Here is a 24,222-nt window from a genome sequence, read left to right as displayed (position 1 = left end):
AGTCTGCTGGGGGTTGTGACCTGTCCCCTTGCAGCCAGCGCAGACCTGAGGTTAACGGCTCACCGCAGCTGCCAGTGTCCCAACGTGGAAGGGGAGGGCTGTCCCCGGCCTGCGCGGCCCTGGGGGACTGTAAGGCCAAGCCCCGCCGGGACAGCCCCGGCCCTGCTGGAACCAGGGATCAGCCCTGGGTGCTGTGGGACCTTTGGGGACAAGGACCTCGCTCGGTCTCGAGCCCATTTTGTCCCTGGGCCATGCGTGCACTGAACTGTGTCCAGCCTCAGCAGGAGCCGTGGGGTCGCACAGAGCCCTTCGGGGCTCCCTGGGTGGCTCAGCTCTGCTGCTGCCCGTGTGGGTCTGTCCTCTGCCATCAGCTCCAAGCTGTCCGTCTCCTGCTGTCAGGACAGGGACAAAGGAGGAAGAGGCACTTCTTTGGAGAGCGGCCGGACCGTCAGCCCAGCGCGGTAAGGTGTGTGGCGGGGAAATGGGTATAGAGACACATCTGGCACCGTCTGTAGGGCTGCAGGTAGTGGGGTCTATGCCGTGTTGGGCTCTCCGGGGAGCCCCGTGCCCCTTCACACCCCACTGCGGGCGACATGCTGTGCTCTGCCCCTGACTCATGGTTGTCCCCAAGCTGGGGACAGAACTTGTCCTGATTTAGTGCGTTTCTGTTGCCCTTTGGGGTGTTAGACGTGTTTTAGCCCTTCTGCTCGGCTGTGGCTAGGAGCGAGACCTGCACCTGGGGACAGGGGCGCTTGTCAGCATGGGCCATGCAGGACCATAGTCTATAGGGACATACGGGGCAGGGTGTGGGGCTGTGCTCTGTGGGGCCATACAGGGCAGGATGTGGGGCCTTGGGTTATGGACCATCCGGGGCAGGGCTCTTTGGGGCCATATGGGACAGGGTATGGGGCCTTGGGCTATGGGACCATCCGGGGTAGGGCTCTGTGGGGCTATATGGGACAGGGTATGGGGCTGTGCAGCGTAAGGCTCTGCGGGGAGCATGGGGTGCACGGGCAGCCTCTGCTCCACAGGGGGACACAGGTGATGCTGGCCCCGCACCACCGTGTCCCCCATGCAAGGACCTGCCCGAGCCAGGGGGGGTCACGCTGGGGCTGTGCATGTGCCTGGCCACAAAACACCCGTCCTCTGCAGTGTCCCCTCCCGCCCCTCTGCGCTTCTCCGCTGCTGGTACCCAGCCCTGGGCTGTTCCCAGCAGGAATCAGCCCACAGAAGGAGTTTGCTGCACTCTTCTGGCTTTAGAAACATTTTGAATCGGAGGATTCCTATTTTTCAAACCCTGTAGAGGGAAGTCACACACCCAAAGGGTTAATTGCAATGAAATCCCGGTTGGTTTTAGCAGCACCCCGGGCCAGGAGGACGCTGGCAGCCGTGCTCCCGGGTATTTATAGCACGATGAACTTTGAGGATGACCAGCCAGCGGGCAGAACCCCAGCTGGAGACACGGGGACGGCCCTGACAGAGCTGGAAGCTGCTGAGGGTCCCGGCCCCGGTGCTGCAGCAAAGCAACCGAGACCGTCTGCCACCACATCGTGGCCCCCGCGCACTCACTGGGCACCCCATAGCCAGGCAGCACTGGGGCATCCAGGGACCCCAGGCTGTGAGACCCCCGCAATGAACACACCTGGGTGGCCAAGGAGATGGGGCTAAGCCTCCTTCAGCCATGGCGTGGGAGCAGCGTCCTCCTGAGCTGGTGTTCCAGGTTTCGGGAGCAGCATGTGCTGTCAGCAGGACGCGGACACCTTCCCTTTTCCATGTCGAAGAGCAGGCAGAAGGTCCCACTTCCTCACGCTGTCCCAGGCCAGATCCTTTCCCACCAGATGACCTGCCAGCCAGGTGACCACGTCCTGCAGCAAAGCAGAGCAACATCACCTCTGGCTTCCTGACTCTGAAACGGGGCAGAGGATGGGGGGAGTGTGGGTGGCAGGGGATGGGAAGCCTCTGTGTGCATGCAAAGCCTTGAAAAAAAACCCTAAAAACAACAAAACCTGAGGATTTGTTTATCTTTTAACAGGTGACACCTGTACCTATGGATTGAGGGGCCCCATATTTGACGCAGCATTCCTGACTGCCAGTTTGTCCATGTCGATATGGTTTGCAAGGAGAGGTGAGAGGCTGGAGGAGGTTCTGGGCCCACAGACGGCCACGGCCACTCTGCAGCCACGGGGAGCTTTGCGCCATGCGTTGCCGCTGCTGAGTGCTGCTGAGCCCTGCTCCCCACCAAAGCCCCCATCTTCAGCCCGAGGTTGCCCTGCTGCTGGGGTCACCCCAAATCTGCAGCACTGTCTACAGGATCAGATGGTCTGTCAGCATCCCGGTCTACATGGACATCAGTGGTCTAAGCAGGAGGCTGGGCTTGTTAAGAGCAAGGGGAAGGAGGGAAGAAATGTCTCAAGGAGATGTTGTCTGGCGCGTGCTTGGGTAGGTGGTTCCAAAGGGGCATTGATCTGAGGTGGAATCAGATCTGGGAAAGTCAGGTCGAGCAATGTTGCCATCGATGGAGGTGGTGCGTGGGCTGGGAGCCAGCCATGGCACGAATCAGCTCAGGAGGAGCGTTGTGAGTCCAAACCAGCCTTCTTTAAAGAGCAGGGCTGCTGAAAGGGAGCAGCGTCGTCCCCGAGGGTGGGCTGAGCCGCTGGTCGCTGTGCAGGACACCCCATCCTGCAGAGCAGGCGGGTGCTGCGGTGTAGGGGTCTCCGGAAGGCCCCAGCCCTGCTGATCAGTGTTTCTCCAGCAGCAGCATTTCCCAGGCTGGGCATTGGTTGGGGCATTATTTTTAGGGATGATTGAGACCAAAGCAGAGAAGAAACCAGCAAGCCCTGGTCTGGCTCCACACTTCCATCTATGGTGGACTTCCGCTTTTGAGCTATTTCTGCTCCATGCTGTTGAGATCCCCTTGACTCAAAATTCGTTTATTTTTTTATGCAAACAGGCTAGAAGAAGTGGAGATGGGCAACAAGGATGATTAAAGAAATGGAGTAGCTTCCATTTCTGTCTAGTTGTTCCCTGGGTGGAAGCTACTCCATTTGGAGTAGGATGACAAGGGAAAGAAGGCAGAAAATCTGCAAATCTGGGTGGATCTTCATGAGGACGATGGGAGATGCATCGCTGGCACAAAGATTATCTCCAACCCCTTCTCCTAGGGCTGAGCGTAGGACTCGCAGACATGGTTACTGGAAACCTACCAAGACTGTATAGTGGGGGTTTTTCCCCCTCCGAAGCAACTGAAATGTTTTGGCTGAAATTTGTTTTGTTTTGTTTTTTTTTTCTTGTGAGTTTTCACTGCGATGCTGGCCCCAGCAGAGAGCGTTTCATCCACCCTAGGTAATGTTTGACAGCCTTGTAAGCAAATGAAAATCGGGTCTTACAAAGGGCAGCGTCTGGAAATCTTCATCACGGAGGACTGGCCTCATTTAGAATTACAAATATATACAGTTTTGTACAATTACACATCTTGGCCAGCTCTGAGGCCAATAGCTCAACTTTCCCTCTTTTTTTACCTGAAAGCACTGGCGATTTACTTGTGGGAAAACTTCTTTTATTCCCTCGGGAGAATAAAATGGCATTGCTGTTGCCCTCTGAGAATGTTTTTAGGTCCTACCCACCCCGTGAACGTCGATAGAGCTTTGCCTCAGCAGCTATAGGCGCAAGCACCCAAATGCCGGGGAAGGAAAGGGAGGAATGGTTTCAGTCTTACAGATTTCTGCAGAAAATAGAGGCTAAAAGCATGTCTTCGAAATAATTGAGCAAGGATACTCTTCATTACATGAGGTTGTTGGGGGGGAAAAAAAATAGGCTGATTTACATTTTTATAGGAAATAAAAGGAGTTTTGTGGGTGACATAGCACCTTCCACTGAGAATGTCAGCGTGAGATAAGTGGGCTTCAAATAAAAGAATAAACATTTTCCCACGGGGACTGAATTCATACCAGGGAGCTTAGCCTGGGAAGGAAGCATTTTTACAGGAAAACATTTGTCGCCATAAAAAATACGTTTTGTTAGCGCAATATGCATTTTCTGCAAGGATGCTAATTCTCACCTTTGCCTGCAAATTTTTGCTGGTCCATCTGAGTTTTGGTGGAGCTTCGGGTGGCAGGAAAACAGGACTACCCCGATTTTGTGAATGTGGGTTTTTTTTTTTTCCAGGGCAGGAATTTCAGGGCAGGAGGAGAGTTCGATGTGCTTTTTAGGAACGGAGGGATTTTTTCAGCCGCCGTCAGAGCCGGCTGTAGTTTAGCGACACTTTAATTTCATTCACAACAAGTAGCCCGGTGGGGGTTTTATTCTGGTTTCAGGTTGGTGGCCCTTTGAGATTTGCTGTGCCATGCTTCAGATCCGCTGCTGTCTGGCATAACAATTCAGGTTGCTCAAAAGCGATGATTAGCATAAATGAACGAGTGGGTGAAATGTTCATTATATTGCCTACTGTCATGTTTGTGTACCAGATTTCGTTACCATCTGTCATTTCTGTTTTCTTGTTGTTGCCAAAAGTTGTCATTCTGAATGGAGGGTGGAGACATATTTTCAAAAGCTAACAGGAGATAATTTTAGGTACTTTAGGGCTCGTATGTTCTGTGCTGGGTGTCAGCAGCCCTCATGTGCATCAGCCTTGCGAGTCTTTGATAAATACTGGGCAGTGGTTTCGTTAAAGGAGTTTTTAAAGTCATTCGTTGCAGTCACGCGAACGCATGAGATCCTCAGCTCTCGTCATGAGAAAAGTAGCTGGTCCTTGCAATTGTGAAGAAAAGCTTGAAAATAAAATATATGTTTTCCCTAATGTTAAATAAAACAAAGAATATAAGGAGGGGGGTATATAGTGACGTTGGACTCTTAAAAACCAAGCTCCTGCCTCGAGATCTGACCGAGGAACGCGACAGCTCCGCTGTAACAGACTGCAACGTCCCCAGATCATTTCCAGAGATGTAAATGTCCCGGGGACGAGAAGCTGGACAAATTCAACCTTGAAATAAGCTGCAGCTCTCTCGCAGCGACAGTAACTGCATACTGCGACAATTTGCAAGGGGAGCGGTGCACTCACCGGGGCCTGCAGCCTTTAAAGCAAAATTAGCTCATTTTCAATCTCACAGTTTTAATTCAGTTTTGGGAGGAATGGCTCAGCCTGCGAGTGGGGAGCTGGGTAGGTGAAGCCACAAGGATTTCTTGCCTTGCCCCAGTGCTGTAAGATCACCCGGTCCGAGAGCTCAGTGCCCTGTGCCAGCTGGGGAGGGAGAAGGCTCCGGGGTGCCAGGATCATCCCCTTTCCTTTGGGCTGGAGCACCAGACTCTTGCCGTGAGCAGTTAAACCATCCCTGGCAGTGCTGAGGCCATGCTGGCACCTCGTTGCTTCCCATCTCAGCTCACAGCAGCTCCGCTCTCCCAAGGGCTGCGGGGTTTTAATCTGACCCGAGTTGCAGGGCTCAGCGTTAGGGTGAAACACAATGACCTATGACGTCCAAAAATACAGAAAAGATGATCCAATGGTTTCAGTTGGACTTAAACTTCTGGAAAATCCAAAGCCAGACAGTTTTGGGATGGTTTTTTGATGGTTTGGGCACAGCCAGCCAATGATCCAAATTCCTAAGCAAAGCTATAAAGATATGCCAGTGTTGTGGTGGGAACTCGCGCTGGAGTGGGAGTGCAGAGGGTCACCGCTTGCCCAAGGAGAGGTGGGGAAGAAGGAGATGGGGCTGCCTTTGCTCTGAAAGAGGCCGAGATAATTCTGAGCATCTCTGATGAAAGGCTGAGGGGGGAGCAGCGCCATGTCACGACAGCAACCACTTACAGACCACAGGAGGGGAAGGGTGAGAATGAGAATTCTTTCCAGCAACTCTCCAAAAAGGCCGAGATGTCTGGCAGGGGGGATTTGAACTCCATCTCCAGAACCACAGAGAGCTCACCTGCTGCCAAACCATGGGATGGAACTGGGGATGTTTCCTGGCTTCAGCAGGATGAGAAGCCACCAAGGGAGCAGTCCTGGGAGATCCCAGGCCCAGAAATGGGTGTCTGGGCTCCACCACGCAGAAGCCTGCACCAGCTGCTGGAGCGGCAAGAAGGTAAATGAAGCAGCATGTATTGATTGAGTTAAATTCACATCCCCTCCCTAGGTCTCCCTCTTTGATGGGTGCCTCCTAGAAGCTTTTAAGCAACACTGTGGTGGGTTTGCACCCTTAGCGGTGCCACCCACCCAGCCTCGGCTGCCCTGGCCCCTTCCTTGTACCCGCAGGAGGAGTCAGGACCAGGGGTGCAAAAAGAGCACGGTGTGCGACTGGTGTCGGTGCCGTCAACCAGGGTTCAACCCAAGCGCCATTGCGTGTGTCAGGGGCTCGGTCCAGGCTGGTCACCTCCATAGCTGGAAGTCTCACATCACTCTTCTTGCCAACTGCTTCGCTCTCCCCACGTGTGGGCTGGGGTCACGGGACTGCACTCGCTCCAACAACTGGGCTTGCGCTTGCTCTGGTACTTCTGTGATGGTTTAAGTTACATTTTGTGATGTCTTGAGTTATAAACTCTTCCTGGCAGAGCCTCCAGCCATGCAAAATCCTGTATTTTTACAAGGTCTTCAGCTGCTGTTGTAGTATGAGTTTGAGATAACAGCTCTGTCCTGTTTTAACACTTCAATAATGTAAATTGGCTTTCCTATCTTGAATTCTCCCCTGTTTGCTCTCTCCCAGAGGGTAATTTTACAAAGCTTGTGAGCAAATTCCATCCGAGCATTTCAGGATGCTGCGAGCATCACTGAAAGCCATTGTAAAAAGGTTGGGTCTGTTTTTATTTCACAAGCGTATTTCAGAGCTCTCAAATTCAAACCAGCCTGGTAAATTGCCCTAAACGAGCACCAAGTGCCTTCTTGTGTAGGAGAGCCTGGAAGGCAGCTGAGAAGCCTTCAGATAAGCAGGGAGATGGGGGTTTGGACCACGGGGAGTGGAGCTGACCTGGCAGAGGGGCCAAACTGATTGTTTCTGGGCTGATTTAATAGATGTCACCATGAACTGGATATGGTGGAGTTGGGGAACAGATCCAAGGTGCGGTAGTTTGTCAAGCGCCCCTCCAGGATCACGATGGTGGGACCTCCAGGCTGGGCAATTCGGAGCTGATCTGACTCCACTCCTCTGCTACGCGCAAGGCTGGGATAAGCTGTAATAGGTGATGTGGGGTAGGAAGAAAAGCAGGAAAAAAGGGAGTTTCTCTTCTTAATGCCTAATCTGCTGTTGGCTTAAGAAAACAGAAAAACAAGTGACGTAGGATGATCTAAGACCTAAGCGCAGCGTGCTCAGTGCACATGGACAGCAAACCTGTTGAATTTGGCATTGTAGGAAGTAAGCAGCGTGCCTAAGGTGGACAGGTTGGTTTGAAAAGTTAATCCCGCTCTAATTAGAGACAGTGTTGTAACAGCGAAATCGCGGAGTCACAAATCAGAGGGCGAGGTGGCACTGAGACCTTACAGCGTGTCAAGTCTTGCGAGAATGGGACAGGAGTAATAGGCATAACAGAAATAATCCAGCCTCATGCTTAAGGGAGTGGAGCAACAGTCGGGGAGAGCTGGGGAAGGTTTCTCTCCTGGTCCAGCCGACAAGGTGTTTGGCCTTGAGGAACATCAGGTGAGAAGAGTATTGTGTCCAATCAAGGACACAAAATCCAAACAAATTAAAATGCCTCTGGACTAATGTGTGGTGATGTGCATGTACGTTAAAAGTGCTTCCTGACCTTTACAGGGATTGTTTTATACCCTGGAGCATGACATTTTATTACTCTTGCCTTCTACATAATTTATTATAGAAAAATATTATTTTGGCTATAAAATTATTCGCCTTCATTTTAAACCCAGCAATAGTATTTAATTTTCTGATCCTTTTTGAAACTAATTTCCCCAGGCAAATTACATACTGTGCCAAGACATTCCTTCGGCTTTAAATTTTCCTGCCATTAATGTCACAGAATGGGACATCACAGTTGAGAGGGTGATAATTTTTTTGATAACCTTGAAAGCAACAGAGTAGAGCACCTCGTTGGAGTTGCTCTCACACAGGTTTTCCAGTGGAAATTACCCCAGTTTTTCCTGTGCTGATTATCACCACCACAACAGTCCGCTTTGCTGCCCTGCTCCGATCCCCTTAACCTGAGCTGGAAGCCGTAATGACAACAATTATTTCTATTTTTGCCTGAGCCCATTATTTAGGGACTGTGCAAACGCATGGCGAAAGGCGATTTCTGCTGAAAAACGTTTTACAGCTGAAGCCCTCGTGCTGCGTTTGGGAGAAATTCCGGACTCTATCAACAAAAAGGGGTTGGGTTTGGCTCTGCCCGCTCTACGCTGGGCACCCAGGAGATGCCAGGCGTGACTCACGCAGCCGACGCAAGGCGATAGGAGGGAAGCGAGATGTATGTAAGGGGGACACAGGAGAGCCAGCCCTTGCCCAAGGAGCTCTCTGAGAGCCACAGGACTACCGAAATAATGGAGCCTTTGAACTGGTTGTTGCCATAACAGGAAAAAAATAATGAATTTGGTTGGAATCAAACTGACATGAAAAATTCAGTGAGGGGAACATTGTTGAAATGATATATTTTGGTCACTTTGTCCTTTCTTACTCCTTTTATTTTCCCAGTTTGGGGCCTAAAAGCTGTATTTGAAGCTTTGCTCATGCAGCATGGAAATTAAATGTTTTCTTTATAAAGTAATGGATGAGAAGGTTTCAGTGCTTTCCCAATTCCAAAAGCTGAAGCCTCGGGGGTTTTCTGAATACTCACTGAACACCTGAACGTGCAAGAGGTATCTACCTGCAAAAAGTGAAATTATTTCCTAGAAGGCAGGGGGAAAAGCCATCATCATCCAACTCTACTGGTCCCCTAGAAATGCTGAGATGACGACCAGCGTTCAGTCTCTTTTCTCCTAGAAAATGCAGTTCCTGACTCCAGACCAGGGGGAGGCATCTCCTCTGCTTGACATCTGCCACTCTAAAACTCTCCTGATGTCCCCTACGCCACAGCCTGCCTGGTTTGGCCCCAGGTCTCCTAAACCTCAGCTCCCGAGCAGGAGAGCCCTCAAGAGACCACAATGTCCACCACCCACCCCCCTCGCCACCACAAGGCTGGGGCTGGAGCTAGATCTTTCCTGATTGCTGCTTGGCCAACATGATGATGGGGACCAGACACCCACAGCATGGCTTGGTGGGGTGCTCTTCAAGCAACATGGGGCTGGGTCACAGCAGGTCCCGTTTCAAACCAGACCACGCCAAGCTCTAAACTCCTCTCTCCTGTGGAAGTTGCTCTTTTTTGTCTAAAAGGGGGGAAGAACCCTTATGGTGAAGGAAGAGCAAGACTGGAGGAACAAAAAGGCAGTTAATACATTCCCCTTGACAACCCAGCTCAATGGGCTCCCTGCCCTGATGAATATTGAAGAATTTTATACAAATTGGAACTGGTTCAGCAGGACAGTTTTCCAGAGACCCAGCCCAGAAAGGCTTCCTGGTCGCTGCCGGGGGCCCTTCCCTCCACAGGAGGAGAGTGCAGTCTGCAGCCTTGCCAGAAGGCTTGAGGGGGACGAGCACCCCTGTTGCTCCTCGGGGTGACCTGTGGGAGATGCAGGCTGGGGGGCTCCCCAAGAGGGGTGATTGTGAGGGGAACCCCATGCCAGTGGGATGGAGTGATGGCCACCTGCAAAGCTGCTGGGCCTTGAGTGCTGCAGCGGCCTCATGTGCCATAAGCTAGAGGGGTTTGCACGTGTCCAGCCCCAGAACAGTAGTCACCAGGCATTTCCATGACTGGAAGTGCCAGCAAACACAAAATTTAGGTGCCTCAGGGGAAAGGAAAGGGCTGATCAGAGTCTGCAGACAGGGTGGTGAGGAGGTGCTCGAGACAGTGATAGGGCAGGGAAGTCCTGTGGAGGAGCTGACCATTTGCCTCCAAAGAGCTCAGCTTTGGGACAGTGGTTGGGGTCTGCAGAGGTGCAGTGCTGCTGTGCATTCACCTTTGGAGCTGATCCCTGCCCCGAACAGGCCTGGCAGATGCATGATGGCAGGTGACAGTATCTGAGCAAGGACAGGGCAACCACCTCTGAGGCTTCACCCTTCTCTGAGAACTTGGGTAGAGTTAAGCCTTGGAGCCTAATGCAGAAGATGAGGGACCTGTGCACCACATAAAACCAAAATGTTTCACAGCGTTGTCTTTTAACCCAGGTGACAGAGAGAGTCTGACACTACAGAAGAGCTTGGGGTTGTTCTCTGGGTGACTCCGGGAATTCAACAGAGCCTCTGATAAGAGAAAAAAAAGGTTTTATAACAGGTGTGAGGAGTTGAGGCCAAAGCAAAAAGGTTATGGGTTGGTGGACAAGCCAGGATTAACCCTTGACAAGGTATGGAGGATTTTCCAGGAGTGAAGCTCCTAGAGATAACCAAAGGTCTTGCACTAAAGCCGTGACTGACACCAAGAGTTCCTTTAAAGAAGAGGACAAGGCAGAGGGACAGTCAAGGCTCAGTGGAGCAGGAGCAACAGCAGAGCCATACTGTTGTGGCTGCCTCCACCAGCTGGGACAATGGCAGAGCAGGGGAAAAATGCAATCAGGGTCCCCATGGCTTTGCAAAGGCTCAGCAGAATTTTGCACATGGGTGACTAACAGGATGATGGTGACATTACGAGCTCAGGCAGAGTTTTCATGGGAACATCAGATTTTGCTGCAGCAAAAAATAAGGACTGTCAGCCAGAACGCAAGGAGGGCATTTCCAAATGTCTTCTTAGAAGCTTACATGGAAGTCACTGCATTGCTGTGAGCACTGCTACCAATAAAAAAAATAAATCTATATGCAGAGAAAGCAAACCAGCTGAACTATGAGATACGTAGTAAGGAATTTACTTCCACAAGAGATATGCAGTCTATCCAAGTAGGTTAATAAATGCTTGTATCGCATTTGATCGAAAGGAGCAATGCTTAGTGTGGTAAAGTGTGCTGAGCCCTTGATCTTGTCTCTGCAATTCCCTCATGGAAAGAGCAGAGGACAGAAATGGGTGAGGAGGAATCTGAAGACACCTTTCTGGGGACAGGGAATAGGCAAATCCCCTGCCTTGGGGCAGAGTTTCAAAGATGCTAACATATCGCTGCTCTGAGATGCTCTTGGTGAACGGAAGAAAGAATGGATGGAGGCACCAGCTCCGGTGGGAAGGATGAGCTCTTTCTCTGAGATACAGGTGCAGGCAAAACTGGATTCTTGGTGAACTTAGACAGGAGTGTGAGCGGTGCTCGCTGCTGGAGCTCAGAGCTCAGCACATTAACTTGGACTGCCATTCGGTTGGGATTAAGCTAATGCCAAGCTGTGACCTGCAGCACCTGAAGAGCTTGCAAATGCTCCCTCCTACTTACTGTGTAAAGGGGAAGGCCAAAACTTTGACAGAAGGACACGGCAGAGAGCAGGGGGATGGAAAACACTGAAATCTTCCCATCTCACATGGCCAGAATGGGCCATGGTACCTATGGGCACCCTGCATTTCTGTGTGCTTGGGGAAGGGATCTTTCACCATAATCTGCAGGGAGGGAAAAAGTTTCATGTCTTTATTTTGGCCCATGTTGAGTGAAACCACCCATAAACCACTAATTGCAACTGCTAAAAGGGAGCTGGCAGACATGAAACTTGCCCAGATTACAGAGATTAGTATTTTATGGATAGAAATAAGGTTTTCAAACTAACTGTGAGGCTAGGTGAGAGCTGGTGTCAAACGGACGAAAGCGTAGTGTAGCAGAGCCCAAAGACAGACATTTTTCATAGCGGTTTGACTCAAAAAATAAAGCAAATGGACTGTTGCCCCTCAGACAAAGTGCAAACTATGATTTCTAGAGCAACTACTCAGGATGAGAGTGTCCAGCCAGATTTATACAGATTTTGCTTAATAGTTTGCCAGGCATGGCAAAATTACAGGCCAGCTCCAGCAAAGGGGCTTCGCATTTGGGACATAAGAAAAAAGGACCACTCAGAGCGACAGATTGGATTATGTTGATGACAGAAGACTGTGTGTTTTTCCAGAACTGTTATTCTCACTTGGGTGAGAGAGCCTTACTTGTTACGTGGATGATTCCTCCACATCAGAGTTATGCCAGTAGATGGTCTCAACAGACAATGAGCAGGATTTTCAGCAGTTCACGGTAATGTCGGTGGTTGCATCCAGTTCCCAGTAGGCTCTGTTCAACAAGCAGGTAGGAAATAGCTTTAAAATAATGAATACATATTGAAAAGGAAAGGAGATTCAGGTCTGACCAGTGCTTAACAGCAATAAATGACAGGATGGCACGTACAGAACACGGCTAGCCACCTGCAGATGCTTTGTTTTGCATAAAATGAAGCAAGGAGACCACTTGGGATGTTAGTTAGGCTCCGTAGCCCAAGGAGCTAAGGGTTTGCAGAAGTACACAGATGCATAGCTGAACACAAAACAGCACTATGATTGCGGTCCCAGGGGTTACTACCACTTCCTGAACACAACAAACATTCACACATACAATGAAAATCAGAAGCCAGAAACAACTGTTATTTCGCATAAAGTTGCTCCACAATCCCATGAGTGCAGGGTGTGTGTGTAACCAGAGAGACACCCTCGGAGAAAGAACAGGCAGCACCTTCTGCGGCTGCCAGGAGGAGAGGAGGTAGCGGGCGCTGGGCTTGTCTTTTTGCCTGGGACAGCTTCGCTTGGCAGCACCCAGGGACAGTGAGGCAACCAGATGCTGGGACACAACCTTACCAGGAAAAACAGACTCTCTTCTTCCCAATGAGAACTGCTGTGATGGTGCCACAGTGACCACGAGTTACAGGGCAGAGCTCCTCGGAAGTTATTCAAACATTGTTAATCGTTTGGCTGTAAGGTTTTGAGGTCACAAGCTACAGAAACGATACTTCCATGTTTTGGCCGGGGAAGGAAGGTAGGATCTCGGGAACTGTATCTTTAAGCAGCTTAGTTCTGGAGACAGGAAGTCTGGAAATGGGCTGCAGCAGTGCAGATTTTATTATGCAATTTCTCTTGGAACTAGTCCCTGAATAAAGGAGTTATCCATTAAGCACCTGCCTCACCGTGCCTCCTGAGCACCGCAGATGAAGTCCTCCAGAATCCGTGCAAGGGCTTAACCATCAGCTGGGGGAGCTGGGGTTCAGACTGGGAATCCTGGGTGCAAGTTTGCAGTAGGAGGGCTCATTTGCTTGCTATATAGTGTCTTTCAAAGAGTTTCCTTTCTTCTTACTAAATCTTCCTACTCCATTTGAGCTCGTTCTGTGTTTGACATTACCGGTGGGTGAGGCCATCTGACTTGCAATACCGATACCAAAGAGCTCTGGTACACCGAGCACTGCAGTACTAGTAAGCTTTTTGGGTATTTAATCATAGCCCTGTTTCCAGGGGCAGTGGATAGCAATCAAGGTCTTCCTCTCCCTCCTGCCATTATCCCAATGCTGTTCTAATCCTATGGCAGAGGGCATCTGGGGACACCCTAAGAGGACATTGTGCCATGGAGAAGCAAACAGGATCCAGGGTAGAGCAGCAATAGGATCCTCCTCTGCCCCTACTGCCCGGGGTATAAGATTCCCTCCCTTCAAAGCACCTCCTTCCTCTCCCACTCTGTCCCCGGGACTCGCAACCCTCCTCTGATTTCACCAATGTGGCAAGTCTGGCACTTGCTGTAAAGACAGAGGAGCTCTCCCAGCTAATGGGAGAGGAGTAGCGGCCTCCACGGGTCCTCCCATCTGCTCCCTGTTCCCAACATTGAGCACGTAGCCTTGCCCTGGCAGGCATACTGGCACAGCAGCTCCTGTTGAGGTGGTGGTGGTGGTGGCGGTAGCATCAGGGCCTCTCCCTCGGTGGCTGTATGGTCAGAGCTGCAGTACTGGTGTAACATCAGCGTTTGCCTAGCACCAGGCACCGTTGGATGTCCTCCTGGAGGTAGGTGGTAGCCATGGGACCGCTCAGGTTCTGGCCCCAGTGGTCCATCTCCATCCTGACTTCATGCCAGAGCTGCAGAGCTATTGCAGCAGCAAAGGGGGTTATGAGGGGAGCAAAAGGCCATGGGGGCCTCCTGGCATCAGCTGCTCCAGCAAATCCTTCATTTCTAAGTTCACAAGCGACGTAATGGGCAAGGCAAGTCCAAAAAGTTACCCAAGCTGCACCAAGCTTGTTAAAAAATTGAAGCAGCAGATAGCAAAGGGGACCGCCGTCCTCGGATGTCCCTGACAGACAATCTGACCTGATTTCCAGCCCCCAACTTCCAACAGCAAAACACTTTCCCTCAACCTAAAGTGGGGCAAATGCCTTATATTACAGTAAAACACTGCTGGGCAAAAGCTGTCGCTCTCATGTCTGGAGCTGCCATGAGACACCGAACCTTGTCCCACGCCGAGCCATCCTAAAACAGACGGGAACTTGCTGCTTTTGAAGGAAATTAAGGCAGGTATAACCAAAGAGCACTTATTTGTGTAGCTACTGAGTAATATAGCGATAGAAGCAGAGGCCTGTTAAGAGACCTCCTGTGTGATTACAGTCAGACCTCAGCAAGGACAGGCACCATGTAAATAAATATGGAATTTGCAAGTAAATGTAATGAAATGCATGTAAATGTAGAAGTAAATGTAATGAATTCAAGTTTTGCAGTAAACAAAAGCCAGAGTTGCTCTTTGCAAAAGAAGGTGTCATTATAGATCTCCTCTCAACAAATAAAATGTTGCTGATTAATCCATGGCGGTTTACGGACTTCTTCAACACATCCTCGGGATGGTCTCGGTGCCCTTCTCCAGCCTGTCCTCCACTGTTGGCTGCTCTTTGGGGCCGTACTGACGTGTAGGTGATGAAAACAGCCCCAAGCAACCAGTGTGGGTACGAGGAGCCGTACTGGCACAGCACGTCACCTGAGCCTTATACGACCTGCTTCTCAGGTTGGGAACCAGTATGGAAATCCAGGGAAGCAGATGAGCTCCAGTCTGTTTCGGGCTGGGGAAGTCTGTCTAGACAGAGAGTGGGGTATTTGTAAAGCAAGGCTGGGTTCGGCCCTGGTCAGCTCTCATCACCTCAGGTTGGAGATCTGCCCTGGAGGCTGGCGCAGCCACACGTGAGGGTTGAGGATCAGGAGAAAGCTGAGGCCATGGGTGTGCAGAAAGCAGGGGGAGAAGCCCATCAGCCAGGCCACAGCAGGGCCAGTGCATAGGTTTCAGGAGGAAAGCAGGAGGAGGAGGAGGAGAAGGGCAGGCATGGGGGGAACACAAGCACCCCATGGCCTCAGCATCGCCCCAAGGCTGCATGGCAGCCACAGAGCTCAGCACTCACAGGAGAGGGAGGACATGGGGTGGCATGGCTTCCCCGGACTGTGTCAGGGGCATTGGGTGCTGCTGCGCCTCAGCTCTGAGGGGAACTGGGGGACATTGAGAGGGGACATCCGCATCAGGACTGAGAGGGAAGACTGTGAGGGGACACTGAGAGGGGACACGGTGAGGGGGGCATTGATAGGGGACATCTGTGGTGGGACTGAGAGGGGAGACTGCAGGCGGTGACTGTGAGGGGACTGAGGGGAGGCTGAGTGGGGTCATCTGTAGCAGGACGGAGGGGAAATGGTGGGGGACTGAGGGGCAGATAATGTGGGAAGCGACTGTGAAGGAGCTGAGAGGAGATTGAAAGGGGACGCTGTGAGGGGGACATGGAGAGGGGACATCCACCTCAGGACTGAGAGGGGAGGATGATGCGGTGAGCGACTGTGAGAGGGCTGAGGAGAGACTGAGAGGGACATCTTGAGGGTGACATTGAGAGGAGACATCTGTGGGGGACTGAGGGGAGGATAATGTGAGGAGTGGCCGTGAGGGGACTTGAGGGGAGACTGAGAGGGGACACGGTGAGAGGGACATTGAGAGGGGACATCCATATTAGAACTGAGAGGGGAGGTTATTTGGTGAGTGACTGTGAGGGGACTGTTTCGGGCTGGGGAAGTCTGTCTAGACAGAGAGTAGGGTATTTGTAAAGCAAGGCTGGGTTCGGCCCTGGTCAGCTCTCATCACCTCAGGTTGGAGATCTGCCCTGGAGGCCAGCGCAGCCACACGTGAGGGTTGAGGATCAGGAGAAAGCCACCTGAAAGGGGACATCTGTGGTGGGACTGAGAGGGGACACTGTGAGGGGGATGTTGAGAGGTGATACTCACATCACGGCTGAGAGGGGACTTGGGGGGCTGAGGGGAGGATAACGCGAGGGGCAACTGTGGGGGACCTGGGGGACATTCCCATCAGGACTGAGAGGGGAAACTGCAGGGGACTGAGGGGAGGCTGAGAGGGGACATGGTGACGGGGGCGTCCAGGGGTGACATCTGCATCAGAACTGAGAGGGGAGACTGTGGGGGCGACTGCTGAGGCGACTGAGAGGAGACCGAGAGGACGCGGTGAAGGGGCAGCCGTGCGGGTGCTGAGGGGGGAACCCCGACAGAAGCAAGTAGAGGAGACCGAAGTGAGCGACCGGGGGGCAACCGAGGGGAACGCTGAGTGAGGACACCGCGAGTGGGCCACTGCGTGGGCGCCGAGAGGGTCCGGGGTGGGGGACGCCCTCGCCGGCCCCTCCGCGGAGCAACTGAGGACGCTCTCGCCTCTTTCCGGCGCCGCTCGCGCCTTTCCGGCGTCGGCGGGGAGGGGGGGGGGGGAAGGGGGGGAAGAGGGGGCGGGGCGGGGCGCGTGCGCTGTGACGCCAGACGCAAGCCCCGCCCCCGCCCCCGCCCCCATGGTCTCTGGAAAAGAGAAGAGAAAAAAAAAAAAAACTTTTTTTTTTTAATTGAGGAATCAACAGCCGCCATCTTGTCGCGGAGCCGGAGAGCGGCGCGAGCGGAGCGGGGCCGGGCCGGGCCGGGCCGGGGCAGCGGGGCCGCCCGCCGGGGGACACGGGCAGCCGCGCGGAAGCGCCGCGGACGGGCAGAGGGGGCTCGAGGCAGCGGGGTAGAGCCGGCCGGAGCCAACCCAGCGCCGCCGCCGCCGGGAGCCGCCGCCGCGCCGCGCTCATTGTTTTGGGGCGTTTTGAGGGTGTTTTCGGGGGTTTTTTTCTGATTTTTGGTGGTTGTTTTTTTTTCAATTTTTCAATTTTTTAATTTTTTTTTTTTTTTTTTTTTTTTTTTTTTTTTACCCCTCCCCACCTCCTCTTTCTCCCTCCCCCCCTCCTCCCCCCTCCCCTACCTCGGCCGCGGTTCGGCCGGGGGCGGCGGGCGGGGGCCGGGGCGAACCCCCCGGCGCGGAGGGGAGGGGACGGGGCGAGGTGTGTGCGGTGGTGGCGGTGTTTTGGGGAGGGGGGGGGGGGGGGAGCGGCTATGCTCCCCGACTCTGACTGACTGAGCCGCCATCCGGGCACCTCCTCGGCGGCGGCGGCCGCCGGGCGGGGGGGAAGAGGCCGGGAGGAGCGAGGCCGGCAGGGAGGGGGCGCTGGGCTCTTCCCCCACCCCGCCCCGAACCCTCCTCCCCTGCGGCCTGCTGCGGCGGCGGCGGCCCGGCCCGGGTATGGGGGAACGGGGGCCGCCGCCGGTCGGGCACTGAGCGGCGCTGTTGTTCGACGGGGAGAGAGAGAGAAGAGAGACCGACCGAGCTTCAACCACCCCCCCTCCCCTCACCTCAGACTCCCCCCCGCCTCCGGCCTCTCCGACGATTTACCGGCTCGGACGGCCCAGCCGGCTACCATGGCGGAGAACTTACTCGACGGGCCGCCCAACCCCAAGCGAGCGAAGCTCAACTCGCCGGGCTTCTCCGCCAGCGATAGCACAGGTAAGGCCTGCGGGGCGGTGCGGGGGCGGCAAGGCCTTACCGGCGGTTCCCCCCCCCCCCCTCCCCTCCGGCGGGCGGTCGGGCCCGGCAACCGCCGGGCCCGACCGCCCGCCGGAGGGGAGGGGGGGGGGGGAACCGCCCGCCCTGCTTCGGTTCCCGGCGGGGGTGGGAACCGGCTTGGCGAGGTGCCGGGAAAAGCGCGGGGGGGGTGGGTAGGGGGGGGAAGGATCCCTCCCGGAGCGGTTGGGCCTCCTCCAGTCGAAGTTACCGGGCGGGACCCGTACGCCAAGTACCGTCCCGGCTATAAATAGCGGTTGGGGAGAGACGGTTGAGGCCTTCTTTTTTTTTTTTTTTTTTTTTATGAGTTGAATTTCCCTTTCCTCCAGGGGTGGAGGGATTTGGCCTCGGCTCGGGTGTTGGGGGTGCCCAGGTGAGCGGGGTGCGGGCAGGGAAGAAGGAAAACCCCCTCCAGCAGAAACACCGACAGCCCTGCTTCTGTCTCTGCTCCTTAAACCCCATATATCACCCGCAACTAAAAGCCCTGTGCAGGCAGCCCCTTCCCGAGACACTACGGAATAAAAACTCCCTACTAGCACCTTAATGTTTTGCTTTTTGTATCCTCCCACCTGTGACCCCGGTGTAAGGCGCTTGGCTCAACCCCTTCCAAGCGTTTTTCCTCGAAAAACGAATAATTTGCAGATAATATTTGAAGTTGTGGGGTTGCTTGCGTGATGAAATGCCCAGCGGGCTGGCAGTCGCTGCGACTTGTCTGTGTGTCGCGTAGTGTCTTCAGCCTGCTTCTTTTTCAACCCTAATGGTTTTGTAGGTAATAAAACACATCAAAATTTCTCATTTCCAGCAAGCGTGTGCCTGTTGTAGATACGCACGTGTGTGCATAAGAGCATGTGTGCGTGTACTGACGTCTTCCAGTGTTCCAACTGTTTTAATCACTGAAACAGTGGTTTTATGGGGACGAGAAGCGTGTTGGACTTGCATTTCTGTTTTCAGAGATTAATGAATCTTGTTGAAGGGACAGTGATAAGTTAATCATACTATGCCTGCTGTGTTTTTATAGACTGAAAAAATTATTACTATAATTGAGCTGATAAATTCAGTGGGTTTTTTCGGTTTGCTTAATCTGCATTTGGCAATAGTTTATAGATACTTCAGTCCTTTTGGTGGTGGTTTGTTTTGGTTTTTTTATGGAATCTTTTTCTTCTCAACCTACAACTAAATGAGACATGCCAAAAAGAAACCGTATTGAGAGTAAGAATTGACAGAGAATATCTAGGTGAAGTCTTGTGATTGAACTACGTTAATCCCTTTCGTGGAAGCAGCGGAATATCATACGTAAGGCTGAGATGCAAGTTGCCGTGAAATGCAGCACAGCAACTCAGGGAAAGCACAGTTTTTCTTTAATTCTTCAGCTAGACATTTTAGACTCTACTGGTAGCCAGTGAAAGATGTTTGAAGCGGTGTCGTCTTTTTTTTTTTTTCTTTTTTCTTTTTTGAAGTTCATTTGGTCTGTTCTGGAATGCTTCAGACATAATTACGTCCTGTTCAGCAAGTTCTAATGCGTCTCAGTGAGCTCTGTGCAGTGCTAGATATGTAAACTCCAGCATCTGCATAAAGTTTTGCACGGCTGAAGGGGGCCTTTGGTCACCCGGGACGGCAAACCCCAGGTTGTATTTTGAAACAAGTGGGAGTGTGTCTCTAGCGTTCTGTCGACATCCCCCGGTGTTCTTCAGGCAAAAATACATCTCTGCTTGAGACTGCAGGTAATGTTCGTGCACTTAAAACTGCTTTTTCAAAAAAAATAACCTCTTTAGGTTTGTTGCCAGCAGCTAATGGTGCTTGTTGAAAGATTGCTGAATGTTTCTGTGCGTTGTAGCAGGCAATACAAATAGTTTGATTGGCAGATGCTATCACGTACCTGCTCCTGAACCTAAATCAGGCAGCTCCCTTGCGCTGTGGCTGAAATGAAAAAGTGAGGTTGCAACCTGGAAAGTTGCCTTTGTGGCCAGAGGTGCTTGGGTTAGATGGGCTTGAGGCTCGCTCCCTGAACGAGCTGCGAGTTGTGTGTGTTGGATAACTGAATTGTGATTGCAGTCGTAAACCCGCGCTGTTTGATGCCGCAGCTTGCGTGAGTGGGACGTGCTCTAAAAGATGTTGCGTGAGGCTGGGTTGTGCAGTTCTGCCGCTGCACGGTCAGGCCCCGAGCCTGCGAATGCTCGTAACCGAGCAAAGCCATGCAACGGCGAAGGGCCTGATGACAGCCTGCAACGTTCGACAGAAAGCAACTGCTCATCCTTGTTTATATTTCGCTTTTATGCTTTGATGCGGTGATGTGAAGCAACTCCTTTTGTCAGGGTAAATTTTAGCTGCCTTTAATCTTTCTGATAAAAATAGCTCCTCGGCTTACCAGAGCAAAGTTTGTGCGATTGAAATTGGTCTACTTAATGTTCTGAAAGTATGACCTTTTCTGGTAAATTTAAGCGGCTAAATCAAATGTCTGGTCTTGGAGAAGGGAGTAGAGATGAAAGGATAACAGAAGTGTGTACCGTGACCATTGTTAAGTTTCGTGATAGTCCCATTTTGCAGTTGCCCCGTTGCTCTGTGTATCAGTAAGGAAGGTTAAGACCCTGGACGTTAACTTAGCTTGCCGTTGCTGTGCAGTATTGAACGAGCCGATTCCTGTGATAAAATGTTCATGCGAAAGATGTTTTCCTTGTCCAGCCAGGTAGGAGTAGTGCTTTTGTCCAATTACCGCTTTGTTAGATACATGGTATTTTTCATACCTAAGCATTTGTCTCTTCTGTAACTGTTGTGAGGCATTCTTATCTACTGCGCTGCAAAATAAACACAGGACTCCTGCAAAAAGTAGAATTACAGTAACTTTGGTTATGGCAGCATATAATTTTAATGTTGAGTGTCGTGATTACTTTGTTGCTGGCATTGGTCCTTCGGCAGAATGTGCAGTGAACTGGCAGCATTCCTGAGTTGGTCGTGGTCTGAAGTTTGTGAAAAGCGTGCTCAAATGGAGCAGCAGCAAAGCTGGCGTTCTTCAGGTGCCCCTTCGCTGTGGTTCTGCAGGTGGCTGGTTTGTGTTGCCTTGCAAGTAATGCCTCTGCCTGCGTTTGTTACGTACCCTGCAGCCCTCCGCTGTGCTCCGCTCCTTCAAGAAACAACAAATCATAATTTGGGCCAAAGCAGGAGGGTGTTCTTAGCTGGGTTATGAGTTAATGAATTCCTAAAGTGGGTGAAGTTGGAAAGAAGGAGAGATGAGCAGCTTTAAAAGTCCATCAGATCTGGATTTTCACCTCATACTTGTGTGTGGCTTGATTTGTTTGGGTTTTTTTTCCCCTCCACAACTTCAGATAAATCAGATTAAGCAGTACGGCTGCTGCTGCAAAAGCTGCAGGCTGAGATTTCCAGTAATTCACCTCCTCCTCATAACCCAGTGCGTTAGCATCGCTGTGCCCGCATTTTAAAATTGAGGAAAGACTGGCCTCGTCGCACGTTCCTTTGTACGTGCCGAGATAAGGAGATCTCTGGCTAACTCCCAGCGAGCTACAGAACTTCACAGAAGGGAGTTTGTGTCGATACACAGCCTGATTTGATCTTACTCTCCTGCCAAAAACAGGATAGGTGTATTTCAGTGGATTTGGTTTTTAGTTTTAAAAGAGATGGACTACCTTTGAAACAAAGTAGCTTAAGGAGAGACAGCGAGGCTGTCTGAGCTTATGTTCACGTACTTAGCTGAGACTTCAAATGGGCTGAAGTCTTGGTGATCTAAAACCAGATTTTGTTTGTGCATGTAAAAGCACTAGTTTGTATGTTTTAGAAGGGTTCATTCCCGCGTAGTTGAAAAGTTTCGTGGAAGCCTGTTTAATTGGTCTGCTCTGGTTTCATACCATGTGTGCAAAACTTTCCTGTCATTTGTACGCTGTGACAGTAAGAATCGCTTTTATACACCTTCTTTCTCCATCTCTCTCTGGAATAAGAAAAAGGGTAATGCCATTAAGTGAACAGACTTGGATTTATAAGCAGAAAAATAGGGGAAGAAATGCTTCATCTGGAAAGATGTAGGTGGAGTGTGTGTAGTTGTAATTGTATCACACAACGTCCCGTGTTTTGTGGTACTTGCAGCATAACTAGCCGGGATGGGAAGAAAATGCGGTGTGGTATTTCATTGCTATATTGTTTCTTAAGACTTACCGTATACATGTAATGATGGGGGTGGTGGATGGCAGATGATGATGCCAAGCGAAAGTGTTTACTTTGAGTTGTGTTAAGTGTGATACAAGCTGGATTCTTATTTTTTTCTTTCACCTTAAGTGACTGACCTGCATAACTTTATGCCTGCAGTTGTAATCTGGGACAGGAGATCTGTAAGATTAGAAATTGTCTCATTTATTGAGCAGATAGCACAGCTCATTCTTACCAATTCATGAAGCATTGCTGGTAGCAGGTTATTGTATACTTTGTCATTGTTTGGGTTTTTTATAGACTTCTCCAAGGAGTTTGACACTTAACATCTGTATGAGATGAAAAGTTGAGCAGATGATTTGCCAGCCTGATTTTATGGGTCAGCCCTACAGTTGTGGCCCTTCCTTTTTTGAAATTCATACTTGGAGTGATAATTGCATATGTGCTTGGGAGTTTACCAAATTGATTCCCCTTCCCCCTCATCATGGCTTAAAATTAACGTGGTAAATGCTGTCTTATGCTGTGGCATTGAGCTCCTGGAGAAGCCTTGCCAACAACAGGCAGGAGTAAAAGCTGTGCTGGGGTGGGTCAGTCTTTGTTGTACCCCAGAGATCTCTTGATAGCTTATGAAATGATTCCCACTTTTCTGCTGCAGATTATTCACTTTCCATTCTGACTGAACGTTCCTTGGAGTCATAGTCCAGTGCCATTAATTACTTCTACAGCAACATGCTGTGTTTCGCTATTGCATCTGCAACTCCACATTAAAAAATCCACCTATTCTTGGTGTTTATTTTTATTAGAGACTTTGCTCTCTGTTGTTACCTGTTAATAGAGAAGAACATGAATAAAAAGCTCACTTTGTTTGCAGAATACTGCAGGTTAATGTGAAATCGGGGTGGAGGGGGTAGCTGAAAAACAGGATTTGAAAAATTCTGAGGTTTTTCCTTATACAACGAAAAAACCTGTGAGGTAACTTAGAAATCTGACACTTCATCCTAATTTGGTTTACACTTTCAAGAATTTTTGCTTTGTAAATCCTCCTTTTAACATATGTTATGTTTTCCATCTGTCTTCTCAGATGTCTAAGATACAGAGAGAGCCTAAATCTTTTATTTGGAAAACTCTTTTTAATAGAGATATCTCAACAAATACTGTCAAGTATTGTGCAGAACCATAGTGTGAATCAAAAGCAAACTGAAACTTCTATTATCAGTGGTAATTCGCAATCATAACTCAGAATCTGAATCTCTTAACGTATACTCTTCAAGTGCTTCATTTCATCTTGTTTGTCCTCGTTTCTTATTCACCACCATTGAGAAATATGGACCTTATTTGGAACATTGGATAAATACAGTATCTTTGATTTGCAGTAACTTTGTGTGTGTATATATATTCTTATTTATATGTATGTAAGTCTGTAAAATAATCCCCTACTTCTCTGAAGGGCACCTTTAATGCTGTGGGAACTTCCTCAGGAAGGCAGCGTCATCAAAATGAGTTGCTCTTTCTAGGTGACGAGCCTCCCAATCTCACAGGTAGACGTTACTTCATTGCTGCTGTCGGAGATCTCTGAGGCAAGCATCGGAGCCAGCCACTTTCTATTGCAGAGCGAGAAGGGGAATGGAATATTAGATTCCAACCCCTGTCCGTGTGTGTCACGCCTGAAGAGCACAAGCTTCTCTCTTGCTGTCCCCAACTTTACCGCAGCGGGTACTTTGATAACTGTTGTAGTGGGTGTCGTTGATGACATCGCTTCTGTGTCATCCTCTGTGTAGTTTCATCTAATGGAGCAAAGAAACATGGAAATTACCAAGAGACTTGAATTCAGTAAGTACTGAATGTAAATCTGTTTTGTAGTAGCTGTGAAGTTTTTCCAAAGGTTCATAAATTCCTTTGAGGAAACTATTAACGAGCATGATTCAGAACAGCCTTATCTCACTGAAATTAATGCTTTAAAGTAAAATAGATTTGTGAGGATATTTTTTCTGTATTCAGTCAGTTAGTGTTGCAAGCTTTTTTTGAGCGTGAAATTTATAAAAACCATTAGTTTCAAGCACATGTTTGCTGTTGCTTCCTTATGCACGTTTGGTTTGTGTTGTGTATTCTTGCACAGTTGAATTTGAGTTGTCAAGCAAACGCTTCACTTATAATTTGGTATCAGAAATAGGGAGGAAAAAGTGACATTAAAACCAAGAGAATAGAAACATGCTTTTTGCAGCTATTACACATCATCAAGGAGACACAAAACTTGCCTGTT

The 24,222-nt window shown here is 50.5% G+C and overlaps 1 protein-coding gene and 1 long non-coding RNA gene across 8 annotated transcripts in view; both read left to right on the top strand.

Moving 5' to 3' along the window:
- Positions 1-1,717: 1,717 nt before the first annotated feature.
- Positions 1,718-14,699, top strand: LOC128913708 (uncharacterized). Its single transcript, XR_008468049.1, has 3 exons — positions 1,718-1,854; positions 2,033-2,439; positions 2,951-14,699. It is a non-coding gene; the product is annotated as an uncharacterized LOC128913708 (long non-coding RNA).
- A 2,590-nt stretch (positions 14,700-17,289) lies between these two features.
- CREBBP (CREB binding protein) overlaps positions 17,290-24,222 on the top strand; it is a 96,662-nt gene continuing 89,729 nt past the window's right edge. For all 7 annotated transcript variants that reach the window (XM_054213264.1, XM_054213262.1, XM_054213263.1 and 4 more), the window contains exon 1: positions 17,290-17,753. In XM_054213264.1, coding sequence (XP_054069239.1) covers positions 17,669-17,753 — 85 coding nt within the window. In that variant the 5' untranslated portion in view covers positions 17,290-17,668. The remainder of the gene's footprint in view (positions 17,754-24,222) is intronic.

The sequence above is a fragment of the Rissa tridactyla genome, chromosome 8 (assembly GCF_028500815.1).
Source record: "Rissa tridactyla isolate bRisTri1 chromosome 8, bRisTri1.patW.cur.20221130, whole genome shotgun sequence".
In the NCBI taxonomy this organism is placed as follows: Eukaryota; Metazoa; Chordata; class Aves; order Charadriiformes; family Laridae; genus Rissa; species Rissa tridactyla.
This window is presented reverse-complemented; position numbering and strand designations above follow the sequence as displayed.